At 41.5% G+C, this 12,364-nt stretch overlaps 1 protein-coding gene across 3 annotated transcripts in view; it reads right to left on the reverse strand.

Annotated features, from left to right (window-relative positions):
• The window catches only part of fhod3b (formin homology 2 domain containing 3b), a 90,275-nt gene that overhangs the window by 24,508 nt on the left and 53,403 nt on the right, over positions 1-12,364 (reverse strand). For all 3 annotated transcript variants that reach the window (XM_034228341.1, XM_034228340.1, XM_034228339.1), the window contains exon 5: positions 11,537-11,642. In XM_034228341.1, coding sequence (XP_034084232.1) covers positions 11,537-11,642 — 106 coding nt within the window. The remainder of the gene's footprint in view (positions 1-11,536; positions 11,643-12,364) is intronic.

Below are 12,364 nucleotides of genomic sequence, written 5' to 3' on the forward strand. Positions count from 1 at the left end.
TAAACGGACTACACTTGTTGTAGAAACCAAAGGAAAACACTGATAATTACTCTCACTGGAATCATTTCTCAAAAAGCATGTGAAACTTGAGTGATAAAGTCTTGTCTGGTTGTCTTTTCAATTTGTGGCAATATTCAAAACATTGACATTATTGGGCCAGAGAACTAAGGTAACACTCCCTGTGTACTCTGACATAATGATTTCAGCCCATCCCTCATGTTTGAAAAGAGGACCTTGTCATTATGAGCAAAACCGTTTTTTAAAGAATTTGCTGTGGTTGTCACGTCATAATAAACGAGCACACAATAACATTAATATTCCTCTGCCCATCATGATTACATCCTAAACTATAGTTGCTGGGAAAAGACAAACAAAGAAAAAGGGTCCACTCAAGTCAGAAGACACAACTGTAGGAAAAATATTTGAGTTGAGTACCTCACTGTATGCTGACATGACTTCCATCTATAACAGGATACATAAATAAGAACATAATAAGAGCCAAGGGATCCCTATTAGGGGCCATAACAGTGTAGGGCTTCTGTTAAAGTAGGAAATGGGGGAAGGGGGTCAAACACTGCTGGAAAGAAGTGAAACAGACGAAAGCTGCCTTTAAATATGGAGTCTTTTTATTTTAACAGCATCTCAGTGGCCATCCTTGGAGAGTTAATGCATGCACACAAAAGACCACAGCAACAGGATGAGCTCAGCTTGAACTCACTGAAACTGTAGGTGATACATTGGCTGACATGGGGCGGGAAGCATAGCAGTATAAACATGTGAACACATCGAAATGGAACATTTTTGGAAGGCCTGTTTGAATATTTCTTGGCATAAGCGGTCTTGTATAGGGGGTAATACCTAAGAGAATGTTCTTTTTCAAAAGTGAGAAAAGGTGATGCTTGTGCTAATCAAGTTCCAAGACGTATGAGTAGCTGGGCTGCTACAGCTGACAAACCGTGTGTTTTGAACTGTTGAAATCTTGGGAAAAAACTACAAATGGACAGGCAGAGTTCAATCTTTGACCGAAAACTATACATGACTTAAAAAGGCTTATTGAGAGTAAGATCTAATCTCCTTTAGCCATGTTTCTTCAGACTGGTTATGATGAGAGCCTGCAGATTCTGTCATATATTTCCCCCCTCCTCTTCTCTAGAGGGGCATGAACATTGTGAATATGCGGTAGATAAGCCAAAATTCCCAGGTGCAGCTGATGTCTGTGCATGGTGCGTGAGAGTGTGTGAGTGGGTGGATGCATGAGTGCATGCCTGTGTGTTGTGTGTGTGTGTGTGTGTGTGTGTGTGTGTGTGTGTGTGTGTGTGTGTGTGTGTATGTGTGTGTATGTATGTGTGTGTGTGTGTGTGTGTGTGTGTGTGTGTGTGTGTGTGTGTGTGTGTGTGTGTGTGTGTGTGTGTGGTGTGTGTGTGTGTGTGTGTGTGTGTGTGTGTGTGTGTGTGTGTGTGTGTGTGTGTGTGTGTGTGTGTGTGTGTGTGTGCTGCAGCAGCAGGGGCAGTTCATCTTTTATCAATCAGGGTTAATTACTCACAACATGTCAGGCCAGAGCATTCCTCACAGTCCTCTCCTGCTGTGAGCTCAGAGCCGGGCGTCACAGCAAGTCAGCGGCTTGGACAACATGGCGAATCAAAGCAGACCACATCAGAGTGTGTTTATGAAAACATGATTAACCTCCTCAGTCAGCGAGGGCCAGAGTGTCACCCTCTCCTGTGACTCCCCCCCTATTTGTATGGGACTACTGCTGACAGACGAGTGACAGCAGTAATGACATGACGTACAGCTGCTCCAATGCTTCCTATGGTTTGTAGAAAAAATGATCTAACTTTGTGAAAAGTGGTTAAAATAACTAGTCACGGTAATTCTTTAAACACAGACACACACAGCTGTGACTTTGCTGAATGAGTAAAGTGCGACACACTTCTTTTCAAACGGGTAGCCGATGTCTGACCTGCGGTATCATCATAGCAATGACTTCTATCTCCTGTGTGCACCTGTGTACAGTATCTGGTGAGGGTTTGAGGAATGTCCAATTGAAAACAGGGGTGAGAAAAGATAGGTGGCTTTAATGAGGCATTTTAAAGTGTCATTACACAACATGGATGTTCAGCTGCTGATAGATGAGACTTTGCTGATCGTTCCCTAAAGGCAACCACAAAATCAAATGACTCCGATTTTTCTCACATGTTATTTAAAGGTCCCATGTCATGGCCATTTCTACTGATCATATTTCCATTGTTGCGGTCTACTAGAATAGATTTACATTGTTCAATGTTCCAAAATTGCATTGGTTTCTCATACAGCATCTCTGGCACCAGGTATTCACTCTCTGTCCTAAACGGCTTGTTGGAGCTCCTGCCCCCCCCCCCCACCTCCCTGTGAGCCCAGTATGCTCTGATTGGTCGGGACGTTGCGAGGTTCGTTGCTGCTCGTTGCTGCTTGTTGCTGCTCGCCGCTGCTGCGAGGAGCGGACAGGTTTCCGGGTTGGCGATACAGCGAGAACAAGCGAAACTCATCCTGAGCACACACAAACACTCACAGCCGAAGTAAAAACAATAAGTGTGGCTTAATATTGAGTAAGAAAAAGGTTTATAACGCTGTGAGAATGGGTCTGCGATCCCAACTCGTCTATTACCAGCGTTTACCAGCCAAGGGATCCTGGTGTGTGTGAGGTACTCCGCGGATTGGTCCATTTGGGCCAATCCGGTCATTTGTTGTTGATTTGGGTGTTGACACGTCACAGAACCCAGGAAGTAAACAATGGAAAATGAGAAATCTCCAACGAGGCGTTTTGGGGCAGCATAGACAGGTCTGTTCTGTGTTAGAGTTTTACTCGCTACAGGGTGTAGGCTACTTTGAGGGTTTTTGAGTCTGCAGACCGTTTACAAACCTTCATAACACACAAGAGAACGGGTAATAACCGGAAAAGCATGACATGGGCCCTTTAAGACATCATTAAAATATATTGTCGATAGAATTCGGGATTTGTTGTACTTAAGCTTGTGAAATATAAACAAATGTCTATATAAAATGTGGATTTAATTCAATGAGCATTAGTTAAGCTTAAGAAACGATATGACTGACGAACCTCGCGAGGAACCACAGAGTAACCTTTCTTTTAGGTTCATTATAATAAATTATTCTTGCTGCCATTTATGTACAACTCAACTTTGAGCATGAGAAACCACATAAGCTGATGATACCCTGTGAACAGTTAAGTAAACTGATACTGCAACTGTTTGAAATAAATAAAATTACCTTTCATTATGAGAAACTGCAACCTTAAGAGTCTGGTCAGAAACCGTTTGAAGGAAACATCTAATAACTCTGAGAGTAATCGCCCTTTGTGAACTTCAAATAGAACTGATTTCCACACACTTCTGATTAAATTAGTCGTGAAACTGCTCCGGAAAATGGAAAGTGACCTGAGAGTTGCAGTCCAGGTATTTAAAGTTAGATTAAATCATTATACTAGGGCAAACTTTCCCAGCCTTTTTCTGAAAAGCTGGGACCTTGTGTCCAGAACATGGGAATTGTTTTTAAGGTTAACAACAAACAGTCATCAATAACTTCAGAAGATGGTTAATAAGAAGAGCATGTGAGTGGTGAGTATGTACAGGACACCCCCTACTTCAAGCACTGATCTGGGGCCAAAAATGTGGGCCTCGATACAAGTAATCATGAGCAGCTCGATAATACCTCACACAAAGCTCAACAATAACATTGCTAAATCTCTTTGCATGTATGTCACGTAATGAGATGTTGGCAGACAATGAGCTGCCTTCAAAGCACAGTGATTAGAATTTAAATGTAAGCCATTATGGGAAAAGAGAGCCAAGGAAGAAAGATTTAGCTAAAGAGAAACTTGGAAGTGTTCAATGAGACTGCTGGCGTCTGTACAGCACTCTCACAGTCTATTTCCTTCAAGGGCAAACATAAGTTTGCCCTAAGAGAACAGTTGAATGGTATCAAGCTGCAGATAGGGAGCCATAGTGTGGAAGAGACGGACCAAGTAAAAACCAATGCAACCGAGGTCTGGTGGAAGTGTTTCTTCTGGGCCTCTCCCTCTCATAAACCACAGCAATTATCTTCCACAACCGCAGGAATGTGCAGGAAAGGCTGCTCCCTGACCACTGCCGAGGTGAGAAGCACTCTGAGGTCTGGGTGGCAGCACCAACACGAGCCAACCTACTAAAAAAAAGAGAGGAAACAACCGTATCTAAGAAGATGCAGGAAATAACTCACCATCGTCCACTCGACAAAACTGTTCACCCTCCTTCCACTCACAATTATGGCCCTATGGTTTAATTTACATTTGGGAATTTATCAAAACTGGGTCAGCCAAACTGTCTGTCAGCGGGCAACATTTATTTTATCAGGATGTTGGGATAGGGGCCAAATCTCCATCCCATACAGTGCAATTTAGGGCCTCTTATGTTATTATGCTCTGCTTTAGCAGGGGGCTGCACTCAGGTCTGAAGTGTGCCTCCCTGTACCCGTGTAATGTGGACGTGGTTTACTGCAAAGTCTGGAAAATAATTGTTATGAAGATTCTTGTTCTATTGTGTCACCTTAATTATAGTGAATTATTTTAATTTCAAGATTAGTGTCAACACTGGATTCTGGGAACGCATAAGGAGACACAGACAGCACTGACGTGTGAAATAACAATATATCATGACCCCTTTACTGTTAGTCAGTATTGGTGGAAGCAACCACATTAGCGCTACACATAGTCAATGTTAATTAAAAAGCATAGATTAGTACAGATAACTGAAATCTATCCGAGCAGCTGAAAGATTTCCTTTGCCATTTATCATGAGTGCATGATGGCTTCCAGCTAGCTTCTCATTTAGAGTCTACCATAAAAAGAGCTGTTTACAACTGTCAATTATGAGCTGAATAAGACATGTTCATGGGTTACAGTCCATTTGTTGTTCAGCTAATCAACCAGCCCATTAGAGCCAGACAAACTGCCTCTGCCAGTCAAATTCCAGTCGCCCACTGCCAAACTTAAATCGAGCCCCGTACAGTAAAACAATGGGGGGTGCTTCTATTTTCACTCCGAATACATGTCTGCCAGTATTCGACACAATTTACTGTGGGTCTAAGCTCAAACTAATTCCCTAAAGACAAACAAACAAACCTCATGGAATAATAACATGAAGTAAGGCAGGAGAGACTTTCCAGTGTTTGGCTTTGCAGACCTGATCAACTCCTGCATTGCTGAGCCCAGTGAACTACAACCCTGTGAGGAAAATAAAAAAGCTCAAACATATGACACGTCTCCATTTTCTTTTCTATTTAAAATTGTATGGAGCTGATAGATTATAACTGCTGCTGTTCTGAATGTCAGTAAACTCATTTTAGGACAATTGGGGAAAGCCCAGTTTTTCCCATCCCATCCAAGTGGGGAAGACTTTGGAGGAAAGCTGCTGCTAGACATCCACCCACTCGTAGAGCGGGCTGAAAGATGAGCTGCGGTAAATTCTTACTGCTCTTGAGAGAGTAGTGGTGTGATTGGCTCTGGTTCTGGCCAGCCGTGTGCTGAATTCAGGCCCAAAAAACCGTCAGCTCACAGGAATCAGCTGTAAAACGCACCCCAGTGCTGAGGATTTCACTGTATCTGCCTGCGTGCTACATTAAGGCAAACATATTTATTTCTGTTCAAATGATGGTTTATGTTTCTTAGACGGCAAGTTTAGAGATGATCAAATAAACTATGGAGAAATACACAAAATGAAACATTATTAGAATATAATTGGCTTGTATTCTAAATTCTGTTACAGTAAAACAATGAAGGGTTGTAATTCCAGTGCAAGTGAGGTTGCTCAGACGGAAAACTATAGATAGATGGAAAGAAAAAGAAGGGCAGATTGTAGGTCAAGCAGGTGGGGTTGAATAAGGTTCAGATGCAAGCTGTTTGAACAAGTGAGGGGGATCTGAAGGGGGCTGTGGGGGTCTGCAGGGTCTGACACAGGGGGAGGACAGCACCAAGCCTAACCAAACACCTCACAACAGCCTTTGTGTTTTCTGTATAGATACATATAAAACAGTCTTGTCATCATGAATATTCTTTCAACGTGTGGTTATTAACCTGTGGGGAAAGGGTGGTAAAATGATAGTTGATTTGTTTCAAGATAGTATAAAAAGTGTATAGAGTAGTGTTTGTCAGTCAGTCAGTTAGAACGTTTATTCTATTTAATACGGAGAGGCCAGGCTGGAGGCAAAGCCAAAAGAAGTTGTATTTTTTCAGTCATACCAAAAGTGATGAGTCTTAAGGATACTTAATTAAATATGAAAATATATAAAGCTTCCTCAACAGGACAAGAAGAACTGGTAAGTATTGACATTTCTGCCGGGACAAACAAAAGCAAACTAACCACAAACTTCAGAGCATCAGAGTGGCATCATGGATACTTTACTGTGTGTGGGTTTGTGAAAATGCAGTGTTTTCAGAAAGGCATTGCACAAAGCTGAAGCAGGAGCAGTGATTGGCTCTGAGAGTTGCAGGAGATCGGGTGATGCACGTGATCTCATGTTCCCATGGGATCTCATTACAATCAAGGAGTTAAGGTTTCCATCGGTACGACAAAGCATTCGATCTCCTTCTTGCACCAAACACAGGGCTTGTCTGCGTGTGTGTCAGCAGTTCCTGTGTTTTCCATCTCAGATTTTGTTTTACCTAAGATCCCTCGAACAAGGAAATAATCACACCTACAATAACCAGCCTACACACATTGATGCCTTTGCACGAAGCCTCTTAAACACAGCCCAGACAGAATGGAAATGTTTATCCAGACGATGGGCCCTAGTAAAGGTCTCCCCTTCTACAAAAAAAGACCTATAACACAGCCAGACAACACAATACACATTGTTTCCAACAAGAGCTTCCAAACGCTGTTAACCCAACTGTGCCTGGGCAAGGAGAGAATTCAGTTATGCTCTGTTCAATATTTTTAGAACTTAGGTCCGAGTTGAACACAGAAAGATTGTGATTCAAAATCCAGATAAAAAAATATTCCAGTATAAAATGATATTTTGGAAATTAGACATTATAATAGAGAAATCTAAGAAATATTTAAAGGTTAATTATCCCTACAGGTTTTACATCCAACCTAACACCAGATCACTCATTAAAATATTCATTTAACAAAGAGAATAAGAAGAATTAGCCGCTATTGTGTTTAGTGACACACGTTTGACCCGCACACTGCAGCATTGAGGCATGGCTCAATGTTCTGCCTTGCTGATCTGCCACATATAAAATGTAATGCCACCACACACACACACACACACACACACACACACACACACACACACACACACACACACACACACACACACACACACACACACACCACACACACACACACACACACACACACACACACACACACACACACACACACACACACACACACACACACACACACACACACACACACACACACACACACACACACACACTGTAGAGACCAACAACACTTTAAACAAAAGGGGTCTTGTGTTTCAGGAGCTCTTATGAAAAAGCCTGCTGCCCACTAAAGTTACCGCTGTGTGTGACACTAAAAGCTGTGCTGAGCGCTGTTTTGGGAGCAGTGTTCCAGGTCCCAGACAGTTTAAGAGGCAATGAAACACTTGACTAGCACATCTCCCTTCCCCACCGACGCCCTCGGAGCAGCTCCCTCTGGAAACCAGGAAGTCAAGGTGCTTTAACTTACGGCATCATAACTGACGTGTCATTAAAAGCAGAGGATCTCAACATGGTAGCAGAAGAGAGAGAGAGAGGAGAGAGAGAGAGATAGAGAGCTATATATACACATAGAAAGAGAGAAGAAAAGTGTATGACAGAAGGACAATATGAAATATGGGCATGATTTATTTGATACAGTAATACTTTTGGACCTTTCGCAGCATTACTCTCATTTCTTTGGAAGCTATAAATTCACATTTATAACTTATAGCATGTAAGCCTAGGTACATAATGCAACATTTGATGAGATATGGCCTTTTGGATAAGAAGGTTATTTATATAATGTATGAAAATATATTGAAGACTGCTTTAAAAACGGAAGCTTCACTTCCAATTTGATTCTAATGAGTCTTAGAGATGGCTGGTGTTTTGTAAACAACAGTGTGCAGACAGAAAAGGCATGGCCTTAAGGCAGTGCAAACAGAGAAAGTGTTGTTAAAAACATCGCTTATTATGGGGATAAATGTCAACGGGGAACATTTCAAAGCAGGGAATAATTGCTTCAAGTTGACTGTTATTGGTTTGCCTCTCTCTCTCTCTGCCGCTCCCATTTTACAGTTACCAATTAAAACACAGTTAGTGCCGTTTCTTAAAATACTACAAGTGGAACGTTGATCTAGGAAAAACCCCTTGTTATTTGTTCACTCTTCTTCTGATTTTTCTCATGATAATAAGTACCATAGGGATCTTTTTATTACCACAGCAAAAAGGTTTTAGCCTAATGCAGAAACATCTATGACCTTTTGGCACAATCTACTTTTTATTTTAGGGCCGTTGGAGCCCTTACTGTGCTGTCAACAGTGTTGTGTTACTGTGACAACCTTTGTTTTGATTTATTTTGTAGTTTCTAGAATGAATGTTGACCCAAAACAAAGGTTGCATCCGTTTTTAAAACCTGAGTTGGAGATTGAGGGTCAAAGACTTTCGGAGCAGCTAAAAAGTGTTTGAATAAATGGTAATAAATACATTTTGAAATAACACTTTACCCCTCGAGACCTCTGCCGTTTTGAAAAACAACATTCTTAACTACAAAAACATTCAGTATGAACCCTTTGCTCAGCTTTTCACTTCATCAGCTACAGATTTATGATGTCACCAACTGTTTTAAAAAGATGGTACACGAACATAGATGTTAAATCTTATTTCTGAAAGGAACAACATGCAATTTCTTACTTCAGAATTGAAAAATGAATATCCCTAATGAGCCCTCTATTACCTTTTTGGCCCCTGTGTGTTTGCCTTTCACCAGAGTGTAAGGCTTACAGGAGGACCAGATGGCATAGGCACCCCTGAAAAAAAGTGACCTCACACCCTTTCTCACTGATGGGGTGATAAAGGCATACAAGCTTTCCCCTGGGCCAAAAAATGCACGCCTCCAAGGAGCTGATTCCAGGTCTGGAAGCCCTCCGAGCCAGGTGTGAGGGGCCCGGAGAGGGGGCCAGGCCCAGAAAATACCCACATCACTGAGGAAGCACTAACGGGCCACAGACACCTCCAGGGCTTTGAGAGGACGGAATGAAAAAGTGAGGAAAAAGAAAAAAATGAGATGGTGTAGATTGCTGGGAGAGCTGCAGGAACTAGCATTCACAATGACGGCAATGTTCCAGAGAGCTAATGCTGGGAACCTGTTCTTGTAAAAATGCATGCAGACTGGTGCGCACATGTGACTGGCTCTTTTTCATCTACAAAAGAACCATAAGATTGATTTCTATTCATGGAAGAGAGGAAGATTGTTTAGTCGGGAGGTTTTTAATTCACACCAGACAGATGGGTTCAAGGCAGCATTCCTACTTCTTCTTCTTCTTTTCCCCTTTTACTGGCCTCAACTTGAAAGACGTTACAGTAAAAAACCCACATTAGAGGTGATCGATGCTCGATACCAGAGCAATCACGGTTGTTGGTTTGCCTCTCCATACATGTGTTAAGATTTCAGGCATCTAATGTACTCATCTCCTGGGGTCCTTATGACATAGCTCCTCTTGGAAGTGATCAACACTAAAGCAGCCAGACCTATACATTTCTGACCTGTGCGTCTGCGTTCCTGCACATGCTTGAGTTGTGTTCTCCAACACATGGCTCACAAGGGAGCGCAATCTGCTACTCTCCACATTTCCTCAGCTGGTCAGCAGGAATTAGGTCAGGAGTTGAAACAGGTTAAAAGGGCTTTTGGGAGAGTGGTAGTTTGGTTTAGTTCCTCATGGTGATAGAGATACATGAGGGGAAACTAAAGAAATGGGGCGATAAATTAGCACATTAAAGAATAAAGAGAGTCCCACAGAAACACAGATGTTTTATCTGGATTCTCTGTGAGGTAAAAGGGAAATAAAGGAAAGCACGATAAGAGGGAGAAATAGGATATGAGAAGTGGGCTCATCATTCACATGACAATGACTCCTACATGTGGTCAACTCTGAAGTTTAAAAAGCCTGTCGTTGTCGTCCTCTGCCATGTTTTGGCCATTTACCCCATGTGATTTATCTCTGTCAGGGACCAGGCCAAGTTCAGATGAAACATTACACATCAGAGGCTGAGTCCTGGCGGAGGTCATGTTCATGTTCATGTTCATATCTTGCTCCTGGGGCAACGTCGGTACTTTGTCACAGAAATCCGCCCTTAGCTCTTTGATATTTTTACAATAACAGCTCAACAAAGAGCAGGTTGGAAAAAAATACACAACATCTAATTGAATAAACATGAGGGGGGTGTCATCTGAAATATGCCCCCAAATTATAAGAGTCAAGTACATTGTGTCTCCTTTGAGTAGGTTTAATAAAGAAATAACAAAAAAGAGGTATGGGCTGTGCAATTGTAGTGTTAAATGGAACCTTTTGACACATAACAACACAGACTATAACACCACTTGTTGTTGAATACCAACTATGTGCAATATATATATATGCCGTTAATAACTTTGAAATATATACCTGGCTGCTATATCTTCAGAACTGTTACAGGATGTGTATTTTGTCAATTGTGTCATTCATTTTTTTTTTTATCGTTAATATTTTTTTATGCATGCTTCTTAGTTCACATTAAACTGTCTTTGGCTCTTTTCTGCTGTAACAAATGTAAATGTCCCCTCTGTGGGACGAGTAAAGGTATTCTGATTCTGATTCTGACATAAGTTGGATCCAAGCGTGTGCATTTGTTTCTATAATTTTTGTTTTGTAGCGTCATGACATTCTGGCTCAGGTTGACTAATATAAGTTCAACACATTTCTCATAATAAAATGAAAATGAAAGAAAGAAAGTAAGAAAAAGGAGGAGGAAATTTGTTTTATGACCTGCAATATCCTGCCAGAACTTTATTGGCCACTTAAGCATGTGTGACCTGCCCTCTCACAGCAGGCTGTTAAATGGTGGTGACCTTGCAGCGAGTGCTATGAATCCCTTGGACCCCTCATATCCCTGAACACGCTGCCCTGCCCCTTGCCACCTTTAACACACATGATCCCTGACCTCACCGACATGGGACAGATAAATTAACCAGCTGCTAAACTTGGCCTTACTTCCACATTATCTATGGCACACATTTGAGTTTGTTTATACGCCTTAGGTGTGTGAGTGTGAGAAGGTCATCAAGCGCAATCATTAATTTACATGGTGTGTGTGTAAACACATGTGGTTCTGGATAGGTTTATGGAAAGAGAAGTGTAACAGGTCTGATTGATAGCATCCTTCATTAGCATGTGTTGTAAATTGAAGTGTGAGAAAGGAAACAGTTCTTTGAGTTTATTGGTTTAAAGCTGTGCTGTTCTGCAGCGGACGTACCCCTGAGGATGTAATTCTGGTAGTTCTGGTCGGCTTCAGTGCCAACTTTGATCAAACACGTCAGTCCTTCTGCCACCACAAACTCATGCACCAGGTCCTTGTCATCCTGGAGAGAGGTCAAAGAGAAAAAGCGAGTATTGAAGAGTCGTCATACATCATACACAGAGCAATAAACTATACTGTTTTAATAGTTATTTCCTTTAAACAATTACATAGGATGTATTTAGTTCCGCCTCCTTCTCCAACTACACAACTGTCTTCAGAGTTAGGTAGATTTTAAAATGCTTGAACACTCGGTGGTGTTGTTAAAGAGTTTACACGACTTTTTACCAATACATGAAAGTGATAAAGAAATGAATCAACCCCTGAAACAATTACTGGACTATACGACTGAACAAATGATATGTATCTTATATAGACAACATGAAGACATTATGTTGCTTCAAGCATTGCTTTAAAACAAAAAAACACACACAATTAGTTGATAAAACAGGAAGTCAAGCTGAATTAACAGATCATAATATGTTTGTTTACATTCGGTTGTAGCTAGTGCAAACTGTGTGCAAAGTCCTGTTGCTAAGCCCAATGTCTCCTAGATGACAACACTATATGCATCTCTCACACCTGTCAATCACTCTTTAACCAAAGACAGTGTTTTTAAAACTTATATTGCACATGTGCACTGCACTACTGTAACATAGGGAAGTAAGACTGATATCAGGCCCGGTGGATATTTTAGTCCTCAACTAGAATAATTGGTATTCTCCACACTGGAAACTCCACAAAGCCACTCAGAGTGTAAGAAAGTAAGATATTCTAATCTATTCT

This window comes from Gymnodraco acuticeps, unplaced genomic scaffold, assembly GCF_902827175.1.
Source record: "Gymnodraco acuticeps unplaced genomic scaffold, fGymAcu1.1, whole genome shotgun sequence".
Lineage (NCBI taxonomy): Eukaryota > Metazoa > Chordata > Actinopteri > Perciformes > Bathydraconidae > Gymnodraco > Gymnodraco acuticeps.